Below are 20033 nucleotides of genomic sequence, written 5' to 3' on the forward strand. Positions count from 1 at the left end.
AGCTGTAATGAAATATTAACAATGACATGTTAAAACTATGTACGCCTTGGGTCATGCGCATTATTAGTCCTGCTTTCATTTAAAAGCAATATTTTAGCAGTTAAGTAACCCTAAAGATGTATTATGGAAACAAACTACTTTGCTAATTAAACTAAGTAATTCAGAACAAATCAATGTTATTTCTTGTCAGCTTTTCACCTGGCAGTAATTCTTCACCAGGACTAGCCATTTTCACAGGCATCTTTCATCCTCCAACTCCTTGATATTATTTAATACAAGCCTCCTCTGGCAGCTAATTCACATCATATTTTGGTCCAATTTCATTCTTTTCCAATGATCTTTTAAAAAAATCATTCACAGAACATAGCTGTCCCTGATTCTTAATGCCCTTTTCTTGCCTTTAAAAAGTGGGGGGCGAGTCTCCTCCTGGAACTGCTGCATCCCATGCATCTTTCTTGTTTCCCGAAAAGCTTAGGTATGTTCACAAGCTACTTTACAAAAGGTCTAATAATAGAAGGCATGCATTTAAGGTGAGAGAGGGCAAATTCAAAGGAAGTGTGCAGTGCACGTTTTTTTGTTACAAGGAGGGTGGTGTGTAGGATGCGCTGCCTGGGTGGAAGTGGAGGCAAAACAATAGAGGAATTCAAGAGGCTCATAGGCTCAAAAATTTGCAGTAAATGTAAAGATATGGACATTGTGTAGGCAGAATGGATTAGTTCCGTTAAACATTTGATTATTAACGTGTTTAGTTTGGGATTACATCGTGGCTGAAGAGCATTCTCCTATGCTGTACTTACTACCTTATATTCTAAACACAAATGTACAGAAGTTGCAGAAGTAATCTGTCATGGAGTTAAGCATAATTTTTGGCTTATCAAATAATTTCTAAGTTCAGTTCAAAAAACTAAGTTATGGACAAAACTACTGAGGAAGCAACCATATAATGCATTTCAAATATGTATGCACATCTGGCTGCAAGGAGATGAAGTTCAAGGTTGCATCATGCATACGTACTTTGATAATAAATGTACTTTGATCAGTACAACAGGTTTACGTCTTGGTTTTTCTGTTACAAATTCTCCGTTTTAAGTTGATTATTTGTTCTCAAGTTTAAATGTACAGAGACAATATCTACCGTTTCAATGTCAATTATCTTACTCTGCTGCTGGATTGAAATTTACTGATGCTTATTCTATTTTCTCCTATAGAAGAACTTTGGAATGAAATGTCAGCTTTTTGCCCTCTAGCCAAGAAATGGGTTGAAGCATGTTAGTTTAGCAAGAGACAATACTGGAATTTCTTGGTGTCCAGTAAGGCTGGTATGAAATCTGAAACCTAACATTGCAAAGAACAATATTAAATGATATATTTTGATTTTTGTTAACACCAGACCACACATTTTTTTTTATTCAAGCACTGGAATGTAAGCAGCCAAAAGCTTTGCATTTCCTTCAAGAGAACACAGCAAACATCACAAAGCAACCAACAATAACAGTGAAGCCACAGTGATAAAAATGACACGGCATTTTCTGTTTTTGTTTGTTGTATAAATGAACTTTATTTTGAATGAATTATGTAGTGATGTCAGATGTGATCAGGACTTAAGATATAGTTTATATACCTCAAAGATCACATGGTGAATTCACATGTTAAAATATAATGTCAATTACTGAAGGAAGATAATGTGAAAGTTTGTAGTGTGGTGGTGGAACCTACCTTATGGGTCAGTGATTCTGTCATTCAGGTGACAGGGGTGGGTGTTTTAAGTAGGATGTAGGGCAAATTCTCATTAATTATATTTTAGCAAAATAATCAAATAGAAATGAAGACACCAGCAAATCAGGACTAACCAAATACTTAGACCCTTCTGCCATTTGGTATGATGCAAATGAAAGCTTAATATGCAATGGAATGTACTGTGTGAGAATGATTACAAAGGAAGGAGAGCTTGAGGTAGAAAGGTGGTCATGGCTTTACATGGCTACAATACATTAAAATATCTTTCCTATTCATAAAATTTGCTTGGGCACAGATCATTAAAATTCACACTAAAGAGGAGAAAATTTCTCCTCACATATTTGCAAGACTTTGGCAGAACTTCAAAAATAAGCTACTTTCTTTAGTGAACATTCAGAGACTTATTTGTAAGGCTATTTTCTAAGAGGCTGGTGTTAGAGAGTATTATTTTCTTTAAAACAGTGTAAAATGCAAAGAGTTTGTGAATGTTGTATCAACATTCTCTCACACCATGAGTAAAAAGTGATAAAAAGTTTTCCTCCTGCTAGGTGCATGTTTGTACAAATAAAGGTACTTTTTTTTTGCAAACTTCAACATTTTACATTTCATTATTTTACAATTGCATAGCAAAAGCAAAGAAGAGCAGGCAATAGTTAAAACTACTAGGGGCTGGATCTTCAGAGTTAAGCTCCTTCAGCAAGGCAGACTTGTGGAATGAATGATTCTCTTCAGGTCTGATTCAGTTCTCCTTTTCTTCATAACCGCTGTTGGTAATTGCAGGAAATGGTAACCTCAATGTTTCTGGTGAGTGGGACAAATTGCTGCATCATTATCTGTGGAATGCAGAAAAAGCATGATCAATTTTGGCTGGAAATTAAACTTGAGAACCAAACATACAGATGCATACAGCAGCAAAACTATCTCTGGCACATAGCTTGTAATATATAACATTCTCTGCCCTGCAATGCTCGAATAGAGGAGAGTCATCGTGCACACAGTTATACCTTGTGCTTTCAAAGCCAATTATTTTCAATGGAACTCGTTTGCTTGCTAATCCAATTTCTTTTAAGGTATATAAACATTGTGTAATTATTATTCTAATGCATGAATACTTATAAAACATACTAGAATAATATGCTTTATAAATATTTACACGTTAGAACAATATATTTGTTTTGGGCCATGTTGAGTACAAAGAAAATGGACCCAGCTTTTGTTGTCCATGGCAAATTCATGCACAATTTCTCACTAATAATGAGGACAATGTAGTTTACAGTGCAACAATTTTTCAAGTGCATGACCTTGCCTGTAGTGACCCTGTCCCAAATCAAATATTGATAGATCATATCATTAAATGGATAAAGGATGGGCAATAAGCAATGCCTTTCAGAGTCACCAAACAATTGCTTAAAATATCTAAAACAGTACTGCTATATGCCTGCCACGCTTCCAAGGGGGTGAGGATTGCACGTCTGGGAATGCTGTCAAGGAATCCACAGTTGGTTAGTGAAATGTATTTTCCAACTCTGGTATGGAAGAAGAAAAAATTCAGTGTGACAAATAGGTGTTTAAAATGGTGAATGGAATGTCTTCTCAAGAACTGTTTGAATTGTATTATATAGCTGAGATGTCTCTTGGGTGGGGAGTGAGGAAGTAAATGACATACCAGTGTCAGTTAAGGTGATCACCAGAAGGGCGATGAGGGATCTTAAAACCAGAAGGCACAGAAGCAGAATCAAGCCATTCAACCCATCAAGTCTTTTTCCCCCATTCCATCTTAGCGATTTATTATCCCTTTCAACCCCATTTTCTCTGAAATCTTTGATGCCCTGATTAATCAAAAACCTATCAGCCTCCACTTTAAATATACCCAATGACTTGGCCTCCACAGCCACCTGTGGCAACGAATTCCATAGATTCACCACCCTCTAGCTGAAGAAATTCCTCATCTCTGTTCTATTGGACATCCTTCTATTCTGAGGGTGTGCCTTCTGGTCCTAGACTCATCCACTACAGCAGGGCTCCCAACCTTTATTTATCCCATGGACCCCTACCACTAACTGAAGGGTTATGAATGACAGACTGGGAGACCCTGCACTACAGGAAACACCCTCCCTACATCCACTTTATCCAAACCTTTCAATATTCAATAGGTTTCAATGAGATCCCTCCTCTTTCTTCTAAATTCCAGCGAGTACAGGCCCAGAGCTATCAAATGCTCCTGATACGTTAATTCTTTCACTTGCAGAATAATTGTCATGAACCTCTTCTGGACCCTCCCTAATGCCACATCTTTTCTTAGATGAGGAGTCAAAAACTGCTCACAATATTCCAAATGTTGTCTGAACAATGCCTTACAAAAGGCTCAGCATTACACCCTTGCTCCTAATTCTACTCTTCTCAAAATGAATACTAACATTGCATTTGCCTTCCTTACCACCGACTCAGCCTGCACAAGGACTCCCACATCCCTTTGCATGTCTGAATTTTGAATTTTGTCCCCATTTAGAAAATAGTCTATGCTTTTATTCTTTCTACCAAAGTGTATGCCCATACATTTCCCTACACTATATCCCATCTGCCAATTCTTTACCCATTCTCCTCATCTAAGTCCTTCTGCAATCTGTTTCCTCAACATTACCTGCCTTTCCACCTATCTTATCATCATCTGCAAACTTGGCTACAAAGCCATCAATTCCATCATTCAAATCACTGACATAATGTGTGAAAAGAAGTGGTCCAATACCAGCCCCTGCGGAACACCATTACTCACTGGCAGCCAAACAAAAAAGCCCCCCCGCCCTTTATTCCCATTCTTTGTCTTGTACCAGTCAACCAAACTTTCTATCCATGCTGGTATCTTTTCTGTCATATCTTTCTTATAATTTATTTGATGGTCATGTCATTGATTGCCAGGAGGGCAAGGTGAGACTCTTCCTTATTTACAATGGCTATTACCTGCACATATCCAACTTGAATGTTCCATGCCATTTAAAGTTCAAAGTAAATTTACTATCAAAGTATCTGTATGTCACCATGTACAACCCTGACATTTATTTCTAGCGGGCATACTCGATAAATCCATAAAATAATCATAGCAGAATCACTGAAAGACAGCACCAAGTTGAATGTTCAACCAATGTACAAAAGACAACAAACTGTGCAAATACCAAAGGAAGTTAATAATAATCAATGATGAATATACAGAACATGAGATGAAGGGTCCTTGGAAAATGAGTCTATTGATTGCATGAACACTTCAATGACGGGGCAAGTGAAATTGAGTGAATTTACCCCTTTGGTTCAAGAGCCTGGTGGTGTGAGGCTCCTGGACCTTCCTCCTGATGGCAGCAGTGAGAAAAGAACAAGTCCTGGGTAGTGGGGGTCCCTGATGGATGCTACTTTCCTGTGATAGTATTGCATGGAGACGCACTCAATGGTTGGGAGTGCTTTACCCATGATGGACTGGGCCTTATATATTTTTTATACTGTTTTCTGTGCAAGTGCATTGGAGTTTCCATACCACGCTGTGATGCAGCCAGTCAATATACTCACCACTAGACATCTATAAAAATTTGTCAAAGTTTTAGATGTCATACCAAATCTTCACAAACTCCGAAGGTAAAACCCATAGAGGTGCTGCCGTGCTTTCTTCATAATTGCTGTTGAACGCTGGGTCCAAGACAGATCCTCTGAAATAACACCAAGGAATTTTAAGTTGCTGATCCGCTCTGATGAGGACGAGTTCATGGACCTCTAGTTTCCTTCTCTTGAAGTCAGTAATCAGCTCCTTGGTCTTGCTGATATTGAGTGAAAGATTGTTCTAATGGCACCACTCAGCCGGATTTACAATCTCCCTCCTATATGCTGAATCATCATCACCTTTGAATTGGCCATACGCCAGTAGTGTCGTCAGCAAACTTGACTATGGCATTGGAGCTGTGCTTAGCCTCACAGTCATAAGTGTAAAGCAAGAAGAGTACAGACTAAGCACACAGCCTTATGGTGCACCTGTGCTGAGGGAGATCATGGAGGAGATACTGTTGTCAATCTGAACGGACTGTGGTCTGCAGGTGAGAAAATCAAGGATCCAATGAGGTATTGAGGCCAAAGTCCAGTTTATTGATTAATTTTGAGGATGATGGCATTGAATGCTGAGCTGTAGTCGATAAAGTGTATCCTGATGCATGCATCTTTCCTTTCCAGATGTTCCAGGGTTGAGTGAAGAGCCAATGAAATGGCATCTGCTATGGACCTTTTGTGCTGGTAGGCAAATTGGAGTGGAACTAAGTCGCTTCTCTGGCAGGAGTTGATGTCTTTCATACCAAACTCTCAAAACACTTCATCACTGTGAATGTAAGTGCTACTGGCTGACAGTCACTAAGGCAGGATACCATGTTCTTCTTAGGCACCAGTATAATTCTCTATCAATATTTTTATTAGTTTCTACATAGAAGAATACAGAGTACAAGAAAGTATATATAAAGGTCAAAAAATCTACCAATTACATTATATCTATTCATAATAACAATCTCCGTAACCCCGTAATCATGTAGGTTAGATGAAGTTATATTGAAATATACTACAAACGTGTAATTTATTACAAAAAAAGAATCTAACCCCTACCAAGACCGAAGCTTATTAAGGAGAAAAAAGGTAAAACACCTTCTTGTATAATAAAAATTAATAGTAGCCAACATCTAAATTTAAATAACGAATTGAGGGTTTTGAAAGTTTTGAAACTAATTCAGAAAGGGTCCCCACAATGTTTGAAAGTCTTGACGAGATTCAGAAATTGAACAATGAATCTTCTCTAAATCAAAGCACGACATAACGTCGCATAACCCTTGAACATGAGTAGGAGAAACATCTTTCCATTTAAACGAAAGTGCCCTCTTAGCTATAAGAGAGCTAAAGGCCAAAATATGTAAATCAAATGTCTTCAGGTTGATATCTTGTCCTGCAACAATACTGAATACGGCCGTCAGAGGATTAGGCTTAAAATTGACTTTGAAAAGTAAAGAAAAAGTTTGATAGACTTCCTTCCAATATTTTTCAAGACATGGACAAGTCCAAAACATATGGATTAATGAAGCTTCTCCATTATTACATCTGTCACAGTAAGGAGATATATCCGAATAAAAATGAGATAGTTTAGTCATATGGACTCTATGTACCACCTTAAATTGTATGAAGGAATGGCGAGCACATAGCAATGATGTATTAACTAATTTAAAAATTTCATTCCAAGTTTCCTCAGATATTGATGTCTGTAAATCTTGTTCCCAGAGATTCTTAATTTTGTCTAAAGGAATATTCCTCGTCTCCAGTAACATACCATAAATATTAGATATTGAACCATTATGAAAAGGTGTCAAATTAAAAATTATGTCTGGTAAGTTCTTATCTGAGCTTATAGGAAATGTGCATAATTGAGATCTTAGAAAGTCTCTGATTTGTAGATAAAAAGTGAGATTTGGGTAAGCTATATTTAGCTGACAATTACTCAAATGAAAGATTTCCTCCAACAAACAGATCCCAAAAACATTTAACACCCAACCTGTCCCATTCTTTAAAAACTAAATGTCATGGAGGGTTTAAAAAAAATTAGAATAAATGGGACTAGAAAGGGAAAATCTCTATAAACCAGAACGTTTTCTAAATTGTATCCAGATCCTCAGAGTATGTTTAACTATTAAATTATCAGTTAGTTTACTTACAAGTAAAGGAAGTGAGGATCCAAGAAGAGAAATAATAGGAAATTTATTAACAGAGTTAGCTTCTAAAGAAACCCATACCGGACAGTCTACACGATTAGTATAATATAGCCAAAACGTAAGATATCGTATGTTAATTGCCCAGTAATAAAACCTAAAATTAGGAAAGGCTAAACCTTCAGACTTTTTAGGTTTTTGAAGATGAACTTCATTTAAACGAGGAAATTTATTTTTCCATATATAGGAGGATAAAGTAAATTCAAGAGAGTCAAGAAATGATTTAGGAATAAAAATGGGTAAAGCCTGAAAAAGATAAATAAATTTAGGTAGAATGTTCATTTTAATAGAATTAATTTGTCCAATCAACGATATTGAAAGAGGTGACCAATTTAATAATATCTTTTTTACATGGTTCAAAAAGTAAGAAAGTTTTTTTAAACAGGTGTTTGTAATTCTTAGTGATTGTTACACCCAAATAAATAAATTGATTCCTTTACAATTTTAAAAGGGAGATTAGTATTAATTGATACCAAATTATTTAAAGGAAATAATATCCTGAAAACTGGCTAAAACGGGAGAATAAAGAACAGCACGCAAGGTAACGAGGTCTCAACATTAGAAATAAAAAGCAGTATATCATCAGTGTAAAGCGAGATTTTGTGGGTAATACCTCTCCTTAAAATACCACAGATATCATTAGATTCTCAAAAAGCAATGGCAAGGGGTTCTAAAGCTAGATTGAAAAGCAAAGGACTCAACGGACAGCCTTGTCTAGTTCCGTGGTGAAGTTTAAATGGTTTGGAATTTTAAAAATTAAGAACCCGAGCAGAAGGAGATAAATCAAGTAATTTAATCCATTGAATAAAATCTGGTCCAAAATTAAATTTTTCTAAGGTTTTAAATAAATAATTCCATTCAACCCGATTGAAGGCCTTCTCAGCATCTAAGGATATCACACACTCCGATATCTCCTGAGAAGGAGAGTAAGTAATATTTAATACACGGCATATATTAAAATAGGAATGTCAGTTTTTAATAAATCCAGTCTGATCATCAGAAATAATAGAAAGTAAAATATTTTCAATCCTACGAGCCAGAACTTTATAAAGAATTTTAGTATCAACATTGAGTAATGAAATTGGCCTATATGAAGAGCATTCAGTTGGATTCTCGTTCTTTTTTAGGATAAGCTAAATAGAAGCTTCATAAAAAGACTGAGGCAAACTACCCAATTTGAAAGAATCCAAAAAGACTAAGTGTAACTGCGGTATAGGTAATCAAGAAAAAGCCTTATAAAATTCTCCAGAAAATCTATCTGGACCCGGAGCCTTCCCCGAGTGTAATGAATGTAGAGCCTCAGCGATTTCCTCATAAGAAATGAATTGATCCATCTGTTTGCAATTATCTGCAGAAAGTGCAGGGATATTTAATTGATCAGAAAATTATTCATTACAGTAATATCTTTAGGGGAATCAGGACTATAAAGTTTAGAATAGAATTCTCTAAAGGTATCATTTATTTCAGAGTAATCAATTGTCCTACCACCATTAGTTTTGCAAATTTCTTTAATTTGTCATTTAACTACATAAGTTTTTAATTGGTTGGCCAATACTTTGCTTGATTTATCTCCGTGAATGTGAAGTTGAGTTTCAATTGGGTATGTTAACAGAAGATCATATTTAGTTTTAACTTCAACATGTCTTCTATATAAAACAGGATCTGGAGCTATAGCATATTTTTGATCTCATTGTTTCAATTGATTGGCTAATTCAATTCTTTCTTTATTAGCTTTATTCTTAACAAGCGCAGTACAAGAAATAATTTGTCCTCTAATATAGACCTTGAAAGTATCCCATACAATAAGATTAGAAGTCTCTTCCTTTTTATTCTCTTCAAAAAACAAAATAATATGCTTCTCCAGAACTTTTAAAAATTCCTTACCAGATAACAAAGCTGTATTAAAATGCCAAAATCTGTTGGTTTGAGGAAGACCAGGGAGTTTTAAAGATAGAAATATAGGAGCATGATCTGAAACAGCAATCTCTTTATATTCACAGGAACGAACTGATGAAATCATTTGACTATTGATAAAAAAAATATTCAATTCTGGAATATGTACGATGAACATGGGGGAAAAAAACAAATACTCCCTATCTAAAGGATGTCAAGAACACCAGACATCAACTATACCACACTTCAATAAAAAGGATTGAATAAACAAAGCTGATTTATGAAGAGACGCTGGTTTAGAAGATAATCGGTCTAAAATTGGGTCTAGCCAACAGTTAAAATCTCCTCCCATCACCAAAGAATAAAGATTCAGATCCGGTAAAAACAAAAAAAAAGCTCAAAGAATCCTGGATCATCTACATTTGGGGCATACACATACTATTAATTTATTATCTCGTTTTCCTGAAGCAACAAAACGTCCATTAGTATCAGACACTACTTTATGTTGGACAAGGGAAAGTGTATTATCGAAAAGAATCGAAACTCCTCTAGATTGAGCCTGAAAAGAAGAGTGAAAACAAGGTCCATTCCAACGGCTAAAAAAGTGTAGATTATCACATTTGTGTATGTGAGTTTCTTGTAAAAAAAAATAAAAGGGATCTATCTTAAATTTCTTAATATAAGCAAAAATCTTATTATGTTTAACAGGGTGATTTAACCTTTTCACATTAAAACTAAGTAAATTAATAGGTTGGCCCATTTTTAATATTATTTAGAGGAAGGATTAAAATGTAAGTTAAAAACCAAGCCATAAACCTTGAGAAATGGTAACCAAGCAACAAGTTGGCTAAAAATTCGAAAACAGCTTCTGGGGGGAAAATCATACCCCCGCCCACCTCCCAAAGAAAGAAAACCGACCAATAGAAAGTCGGCATCTATAACTACAGACAGCTCCCCCCCCAAAAGTCTGGAGATCGCTCCAATTAGTTTCAAGGTTATTTATATTCCAACCTAGACTAAACAATACCCAAACAAGAGATTTAATTCTCGTATATCAAAAATACAGTATTAAAAAATACAAAAGAAATTTAGTTATAAAGGTTTACCAAAAGTAAAAGATACAATTATTTATACAGATAGACATTAAACACTAATCTTATATCTTCATGGAAAAACAGACTAAGCAGTTAGCCTTCAAATTTAAGAAATCTTTGTGCTTCAGCAAACGAAACCATTCGAAGGATCCATCTTTAATGAAATTCTCAGTTAAACTGGGTAGCTAAGGGACAGGTTAAAACCCTTATTAAAAAAAATTCCAACAAGAGCTTGTTTACACTTAGCACATTCCTGCATAACCTCAAGTGAATAATCTTCGAGAATCTTAATATTCCACCCTATAACCAATCATGCCCCTTCGACGGGATTTGTGAATTAAAAGTTTCTCATTTAATCTTGTGTCTTCATGTAAGGAGAAACTAAACAGCTAGCCTTCAGATTTAGCCTTCAGATTTTAAAAACTTTTGTGCTTGAACAGTCCAGCGGAACCATTTGAAAGAACCGTTTTTAAGTGTGAGGCTGGGTAGCGAAGGCAAGGCTTGAAGCCCTTATTAAAAAGCTTGGACATAACTTCTTTGAATTTAACGCGTTCCTGCATAACCTCAGGTGAATAATCTTCGACAATTCTAATCTTGTGAACATTATAGTAATCATGCCTCTTTGACGAGATGCGCGAATTAAGAGTTCCTTTGTTTTAAATTCCTGAAAACAGATTATTACTGATCTTGGTCTCTGACCGTTAGGAGGTCTAAACGCAGGAGATCTGTGAACTCGATCGATCATAGGTACAGACGTCAAAATCTCCAGAAATAATTCTTGCAAAAAAACTCCATAGGATGATTACCTTTGATTAATTCTTCGAGACCCAGAACCCGTAGGTAGTTCCTTCTACTTCTATTTTCTAGGTTGATAATCTTCTGTCTTAACTTTTCATTGGACTTTTGATTGCTTTTCACAGAGCTTCTGCAATTCATCCACTTCCGTTTCCAGAGATGACAAATTTTCCTCATTATTTTTAATACATTTATCGTATTCATTAAGAGTTTGTTGAATAGAGTCCAATTTACCATTTATTTGTTTAATTTCAGTGCTGAATTGTTGAAACTTCTCAGAGGCTTCTCATGTATGACTTTGCAGCAAATCCATAATAGAATCCAAAGAGGCAGGAAAATCATCCTTTTTAGTACCTCTGGCACTCCTTCCAGCCATAATGAAAGAATATCACACTTAAAGAAGAAGTTTCAAGACAGGTTGGAAATAGTAAGATAATTAGAGTTGGAGCAACGGCAGATTGCTGTTACTCCATCAGCCACCACCAGGAAATCTCTCCATCAGGCACGAGTATAATTGACAACTGCTTGAAGCAGATCGGTCCCTCATACTGCAAATGAGGTCTCCGGTACACAAAACTGGAGCGGATTTAAGTTGCTCCAGTTAAAATTCCATGCTTCAATATAGACCAGTTCTTGCAACATGCACGCATGGTTGCTTCACTAAAATAAAATGCAATTCAATCAGCAAAAAACTCTGCTTCAGACGATTTGAAGAGAAGGTTATTAACTGGCACAGAATTTTGCACTGATGTCCTGGGATTGATTTACAATCACAGTTATATTCCTTTGGCTCGGTCGGCCTGTAGCCAGTTATCTCTTTTGAGGCCAGTGGTCATAAGTAAGCCACTTCTATCTTGTTGCTGATGTAGTGACACTCAGTTCATCTCTAAAATTTGGTCAAATGCACATGAAGAGAACTTGAGAATTTTTCTACATTGTAGAGGTGATAACAGTACCACAGCTGCATTGCAATAATTTTGTTGGAAATACAGGTTATTATGAAGCACAAGTCTTCAACAGTACCAGTCAATATGTTAATGAGGTTCATTTGTGCACTAAATGAAGTGAAATATTTAAATAGGAATTTGGAAGAGGATGAGAAGACAGAACAAAATGCAATATGGCAACAAGAGCCATGTCCTGACCGTTAGTCTAGTTAGGACAATCATGGAATTATGACTGGCAAGACACTATTTCGATGGAATAGGTAGCTGTGACAGGTATAAAGGGTCCAATCACTTTGACATAGGTTTAATAATAGGTTGGGAGGTAGGAGACAGTATTAATATGGGAAGGGTTCTTCATTTGGTCAGATAGTTTCTCTGAAGAACCAAGAGTAGCTATTCATGATTTATCCATAACCTGGTTGGATAACAACATTGACAGACTATATAAAAACGGGAAGTACATCACAGATAGATGAGAGGACGAGGAAGCCATTAAAGAATAATGCCTCCCATTCACGAGTATAAAATATACAGAAGCTCCTGTTAACCACATGCAGGTTTAAGTGAGATTAACTGGAAACAGAAAAAAATACTATCTCACAAAGGAACAAAACTGCATTGCTGGTTCTGATATAACTGGAGAACAGGTGGATAGAAAGTGAAAATGCGTATAAACATCTTGAACTTTGAGAGAGATTCAATGAAGCACAACATTTCAATTGGGCAAGAAGCCTTTGCTGTCTGGCTTGGAAAGGCACTGGGTAATTTTTTAAAGCAGCAATGTGGTCAAGGGAGGAAAGGAGGTGAGTGGTGGGGGTGGGGGGAGAAGCTCTTTAAGAGTAAGACTTTGGCTGATAATGGCTTTAGCTGACTGGAGCTAAAAACATTCCGACTTAGATCTCAGCTTTATTAAGGTAACCAGTTTACATCTCAATGGTTAAAATGAAAACTTTCTTTTCAGGTTTTCTAATTTTTTGTTTGAATTTTACATCTGACAAAATGTTATTCTCAAGGTCATAGGGAGAAGTATTAGTTTGAGATTGTTTAATGACAGACTGAGGGACTGTAAATGAAGAGTTTAAATGGAAAAAGACACTAAGTGCCAATGCCATTCTTGATTCATCAGCCATCTCCAGTTCCCAGTGCATTATCTTTAAACAAATTCAGCACTGAATGTGGATTACTTCTAAATCACTTTAAAGCTATCAATGTGTTTTATAAAATGATTAAACTGAAATTGCAGCAGCTAACATGGAGCACTTTTACTCACAGAGCTCTACAGAGAATTAAGCTACAGTGAGAATTCAACTTTCCGAAACAAACACTATGAAAGTAAAACTGGTAAGCAATTATTTGATTTAATTAAGTATTTAGGGAAGACACTAAAATTAAGACAAACTTAAGTCTGCTGGCAACTTCCTGCTCAGTTAACAATCAACACAGTAGGTGAAATCTTGCAACTTTTTAACATTCTGCCTTCTACGTGACAAGGTGCAATGCCACAAATCTTTTCTCCTTATTTATACCCAGGTAAAACACACCTGAAAAACAAACAAGTTGAGAAGTTTTAAAAGGTAAGAAGACTATGATAAACCCTGGCTTAATAATGTCAGCAAGAACTTTCCAGCACATTACTTGTAGAAGGACAAATATTCGTAGCTATTGAGGACAGATGAATCAATAATCTTGATGGAACTGTTCCTAAGCACAAGTTCAATAGTAATTACTAATTCATTGAACACATACAATGAAATAAAGAATAAAATTCATATATTTTTGAGAAATCTATCAGTGTACTTACGGCTGCAACTGGGGAAAGAACTATTGATTTGTTCCATGACATCGGTGAGGTCTGTACTTGTGTCCTGGGGTGGAATCAATAATTCATCTGAAATCAGGAGAATCAGAAATCAGAAAATTCAGAAGACAACTTAGAGTAGCCACTTCTAATATGAAGATGAACTGTATGCACCAATTGCACAACTTGTGTGAATCTACAAGTAACAATTATTTAAAGCCAATTGAATTTGATTTTATATATACACATACACACATACATATAATATATATAAAATTACAATCATTATATATTTTATATATATATTAGGATGATTCTAATTTTCATTTTTGCTTTAGCTTAGCATAACAGTTGCCACAGAATGGCTCATCAGAACTAAAGGTCACTTGATTCATAGAGTGTGTACAACCTCCTTTGAAGAATAATTTAGTAAGTTCTCTACCCCAGTCATTCTCACAAACTTTTGCGACCTAACAAGCAGGCAATTTTCTCAGAACAAGTTCCTGCAAAAATAATGAGATAAATAACAAAATAATCTTCTTTGGTGGTGTTGGCTGAGGGCTAAACATTGATGTGAAAAACTATGTTATTTCCCTTCCTGTTGTGCCATTTAACTTGCTCAATTGCCTTAGCAGAGACAATTTATCCAGAAGATCGCTACAACTGTACTGTATTCTCCTGATCATGCAAAGTCAAAGGCGGTTATGTTATGTTCTTAGATCCACAACCTGCAAACTCAGAACCAAGAATGAAACCATTGGTTCAAGCCAACTTCCTGTTATTTAAACAGGGGAAGGGAATGTCGACTCAGACAAGGCACAGATCAGAAGTCTGTGTGGGGCGCCACTCCTCACACAGACACTAGAGCAATGTGTGGATAAGTGCCTTGCTCAAGGACACAAACCACGCTGCCACAGCTGAGGCTCGAACTAGCGACCTTCAGATCACTAGACGAACGCCCTAACCACTTGGCCACGTGGCCAACAGAGTTTATATTTACTCTGTAAAAGATACATGTTATCTGTTGCAGTAAATAGAACATCTTATTTTAAAATACTGTATCCTGGTAGCAACATTTCTGGGCTCAATTATAGAGGTGGCAAAAATTGTCATTCCGGTACAACTTTCTAGAATTAACTGAAAACTCTACATTTCCTCCTAAGATTTCTCTATTAATAAGGCCAAATAACATTCACCTTTATTTGTCGATGTATCAAGTATGCAAATCGCTGATTAAATTGGGACAAGGTGAAATCTGTCATATTAAGAGAAACAAGATGGACCCTTACAAGGTGACATTCAGAGTTGAGAAGGAGAGAGCTTGCAGAATCTTTTTCAGCTGTTTACATTCATCCTTTGTCCAATTCTTCATCCTTTCACCTTCTCTGCAATTTAAAATTAATTTGTTTTCCCTCTCCCCATTCTGACAAAAGGTCTTCCAGCTGAAAAATTAGCTGTTTCATTTTGGGCAGTGTCTTAAGCATTTCCTGTGTTACCTCAGAAATATCACTTAGATGTGTAGCAGAGAATGCATTTTTTAAAATATATGCAACAAAAAAACATCCACAGATGTTATGGTACAATGGGATTACAAATGGATGCAGAAAGGCTGTGGAATGTATCTAAGCCTGTGTGTTCTTAATTCTTGTGTCAGTCTAATTTACTAATATTTGTTCTTAATTCACTGAGACATTGTAGTTTAGATTCTCTTGTTTCAAACTCTGGTCTAAATAACCTTGTAAACTCATGTTGAAGTGGAAAAACCCACTAATGTGAATGACAGCTAGTATTTAAACAAGGATCTAATGATCTGTGGAAGAACATGTTAATGAGCTGCACTTTGGAACTGCTCATCAAGAATCACAGGGCTTTGAAGGAGACAGCTTAAGTCATTGTGCCTGTGCTAAGTCTTTAATGAATCCCATACATCAGCTATTTCCCCTCAACCTTGCAAATGAGTCCTCTTGAAGTACATGTCCATATGTCTTTGGAAACCCCTGTGGAGGCTGCTTCCGTTATTGTTACCTGGTGTGTTCCAGATCATTTCAATCTATTTCAAGATCTAATCTGCATTCGCAAAATCCACTCTAACTTTGAACACCTCTATTAAATCCCTATTTAACCATTCCAAATCAAATGTGAAATATACCAGCTTTTCTTGCTGTTCCTTGGGACTCAAGTCCCTAAATCCTCCTATACTAGTCCAGTAAGCCTCCTGTGTAACCTCACCAAAGTTCAGACAATCTTCCAAAAATGTTAAGCGCACAAGTATACATAACACCAAAAGCCAAACCCTAAATTTTTGAAGTTCAAACATGATGTGATTTTGTTTTAAAATTTATCTAAAGTCACACAAACCTCCAGGTACCTCTGCAACTACAAACATCATATCTCCTCCCAACAACCAGATCCCTCCACCTCAAAATATTATCTATGTGAGACAGAACCTCTTCCTTTCATATTAATGCCAAGTGGATTCAGTCACAATTAATGCTTGATGATGGTGATCTACCTGGAGATCTTGTTGTGAAGAAATCCTTGTAGAGGAGGAATATGAAGAGTTCCAAAGGCTTGATCCAGCATGGGAGAAAAGTAAACTATTTCCAAATAGAGTCAGAGTCCAACTTGGTTGGGAAACTGCAATGACTGCAGTCCAAACATCTGTTTCTCCACCCGATCAAAGTGCTACATTCAATTACCACTATGATCGAGTGGCTAGGGAAGGGAATGTAAGACATGGTCAATAAGGTGTCATTGGAGTGCACTGCCATTCCAAGACAGTGCTGTGCTTCCTCAGAATTGATGGAATTTCAGTCAGTTAAATGCAGCTTATGTCATGCACAAGATTAAAGAAGATGAGAAAGAGAAACAGAAAGCGGCCATTTAGACCCCGATGTCTGCTGTGGCATTCAAGAAAATTGTGGCCGACCTTTTATCTCAGTATCACTTTGTTCTTATCCTTTGTTACTTTGACATTCAAAAGCCCGGCCAGATTATAGTAAGAAGCTGAGCATCAAATAACCTTTTGCATAGTAAATTCCAAAAATTCATCATCCTGGGTGAAGCCGTTTGGAGTCACAGAGGAATACAACAGGAAATAGATCCTTCAGTGCTGATCATCAACCATTCATTTATTTTAATCTTACATTAATCCCATTATTTTCCCTTTGCTCCAAATTCGACCACATTTCTACACACTTTAGCGTGTATGAGGAAATGAGAGTATATAGTGAATTGCCACTCAATCAAAGAGAGAATGTGCAAACTGCATAAAGATAGCACCCAAAGTCAGGATTGAAACCAGGTCTTCGACACTGAGGCAGCAGCTTGACTTGCTGCCCTTTCTTCTCACTGCTGCACTACACGAACACTTCATTTCGATACTCTGAACCAGCCAAAGTCAAGCCCCATGCCTTTTAGAACTGTGGACAGGCTTTAGACGATTGAGAGGTGAGCCACGTTAACAACTTCCAAGCACACTCCATCCCACCTGTTTATCACTGTCCAGTCATCCTTATGTGGGTCTGCTAATATAGTGGAACAAACCAGGGACTATGAAAGTGGGGTCAAGCGGTTGCATAACTAGTTTCTGAGACAACATTCCCAATTTTCAAATTCTTGGAAGCAGCATTTCCTAAGGTGAAATGAGCTTAGAGTAACTTTGCTGAACTTTGATTTGATACCAAAGTTAATATGAGGTACTTTGCCAGGTTTTACTCTTTATCAGTTTGCTTGGTACAACTAAGTGTGTTGTGAGGACACTTCAGAGAGTAGTAAAGTATCAATCATATTGTTGCATCCGAATCTGATGCTCTGGTTTATTCCAAGCATTTCATCCAATTTTACCACAGTTCCAGCTTTTGGGTTCTTTTGAGTCGCTTGGAATTGGTGTAAATATGCATTTAGGGGTCAACCAGATAGCTGTTTTAAAAAATGCAGATGCTGGAAATGTGAAATAAAAACAAAAAAAAAGAAAAAAACTGTTGATCAGGTAGCATCTGTGGAAAAAGAAATGTTAACATCTTAGGTTCAAGAGCACTCGTCATATCTGGAGAAATTTCATCAGCCTGAAACTTTTAATTATAATGTAATTAAAGTTTCTGTACATTGATATTACAGAAATCCTTCCATTTAAAGAATATATACTTGATAGTTTCCTTCAATTGTAAGTTACAAGCCAGGCCACAAACCATTTAGAATCAGATGGTGTGACGGGCTGTTATAAAAAGTGATCTTAAATTTATGGATGGTGCAAGATGAAGGCTTGTTACCGTGCTATTAGAATACTGTCTGCAAATGATGAAGGTATGGATAACAGCTGAGCTGAAGTCAGGGTGGTGCAAGTATTAGGGGGGGAAGTAAGCAGAATTTATGATGAAGGGAACTAAAGTTCAAAGTAAATTTATTATCAAAGTACATGTATGTCACCATATAAAATCCTGGGATTAATTTGCTTGCAGGCCTACTGAGTAAATCCAATAACCATAATACAGTCAATAAAAGACTGCACTCAATAAGGTGGGCAACCAGTGTGCAAAAGGCAACAAACTCTGCAAAAACAAAAAAAAATATGGAGAACATGAGATGAAGAGTCCTTGCAAGTGGGTCCATTGGTTGTGGGAACTTTTCAATGATGGTGCAAGTGAAGTTATAACCTTTGGTTCAAGGCCTGAGGGTTGAGGGGTAATAACTGCTCCTGGACCTGGTGGTCTGAGTTCTGAGATTCCTGTACCTGCTGGTGGGGGTCCCTGATGCTGATTGCCTGCAACAACACTCCGTGTAGATGTGCTCAAAGGTGGGGAGGGCTTTAAGTGTGACAGACTGGGCTGTATCCACCACTTTTTGTAGGACTTTCAGTTCAAGAGCAATGATGTTTCCATTCCTGTGATGCAGCCAGTCAATATACTCTCCTCCACATATCTACAGAAGTTTGTCAAAGTTTTACATTTCATGCCAAATCTTTGCGAACTTCTAAAGAAGTAGAGGCACTGTCATGCTTCTTCATAATTGCAGAGGGCCAGGACAGATCCTCTGAAGTGATAACACTGAGGACTTTAAAGTTGATGACCCTCTCCACCTCTGATCCTCCGATGAGGACTGGCTCATGAACCTCAGATTTCCCCCTCCTGAATAATCAGCTCCTTGGTCTTGCTGACATTAAGTAAGAGGTTGTTGTGGCACCACTCAGCCAAATTTTCAATCTCCCTCCTATATGCTAATTTGTTACAATCTTTGATTCAGTCAACAGCAGTGGTGTTGTCAGCAAACTTAAATATGGCGAAGAACACAGTCATGAGTGTAAAGCGAGTAGAGCGTGGGCTAAGAACATAGGGCATTGATGCCCTATGGGAGATTTTAATTTCCCAAGTATCAGTTGGCATCTCCCTAGAGCAAGGAGTTCAGATGGGGTGGAGTTTGTTAAGTGTGTTCAGGAAGGTTTCTTGACACAATATGTAGATAAGCCTACAAGAGGAGAGGCTGTACTTGATCTGGTATTGGGAAATGAACCTGGTCAGCTGTCAGATCTCTCAGTGGGAGAGCATTTTGGAGATAGTGATCACAATTCTATCTCCTTTACCATAGCATTGCAGAGGGATAGGAACAGACAAGTTAGGAAAGTGTTTATTTGGAGTAAGGGGAAATATGAGTCTATCAGGCACAACTTGGAAGTATAAATTGGGAATAGATGTCCCCGGAAATGTGTGGAAGAAATGTGGCAAATGTTCAGGGGATATTTGTGTGCAGATCTGCATTGGTCGTCGTCGGTGGCTAACCCTTGAGGTCAAGGATGATGGTCTTCGTTCTGTTGATCTACTTATGGGCTCTCAAGTGGCTTATGATTCCAATCTTGGCTTTGAACATTCTTCTGCATTCAGGACAGGTAGTTCCAGATGGCAGATCGGGCTTTGGTTGTTGCTGCCTCTTTCCATTTTCTTCTCTTTTCTTTTCTAATTCTGCACATCTGTTGGCTTCGAAAGTTGCTGTTCCTGCTCGG

General features: G+C 37.1%; 1 protein-coding gene across 10 annotated transcripts in view; it reads right to left on the bottom strand.

Annotated features, from left to right (window-relative positions):
- Positions 1 to 302: 302 nt before the first annotated feature.
- The window catches only part of LOC134350601 (utrophin-like), a 537041-nt gene continuing 517310 nt past the window's right edge, over positions 303 to 20033 (bottom strand). For 7 of the 10 annotated variants that reach the window (XM_063056033.1, XM_063056035.1, XM_063056034.1 and 4 more), the window contains 2 exons: positions 14042 to 14128; positions 303 to 2570 (listed from right to left, as the gene is read on the bottom strand). In XM_063056033.1, coding sequence (XP_062912103.1) covers positions 2530 to 2570; positions 14042 to 14128 — 128 coding nt within the window. In that variant the 3' untranslated portion in view covers positions 303 to 2529. The remainder of the gene's footprint in view (positions 2571 to 14041; positions 14129 to 20033) is intronic. The other 3 variants (XM_063056039.1, XM_063056040.1, XM_063056038.1) reach the window with 1 other exon arrangement.

Source organism: Mobula hypostoma, chromosome 8 (assembly GCF_963921235.1).
Source record: "Mobula hypostoma chromosome 8, sMobHyp1.1, whole genome shotgun sequence".
NCBI lineage: Eukaryota > Metazoa > Chordata > Chondrichthyes > Myliobatiformes > Myliobatidae > Mobula > Mobula hypostoma.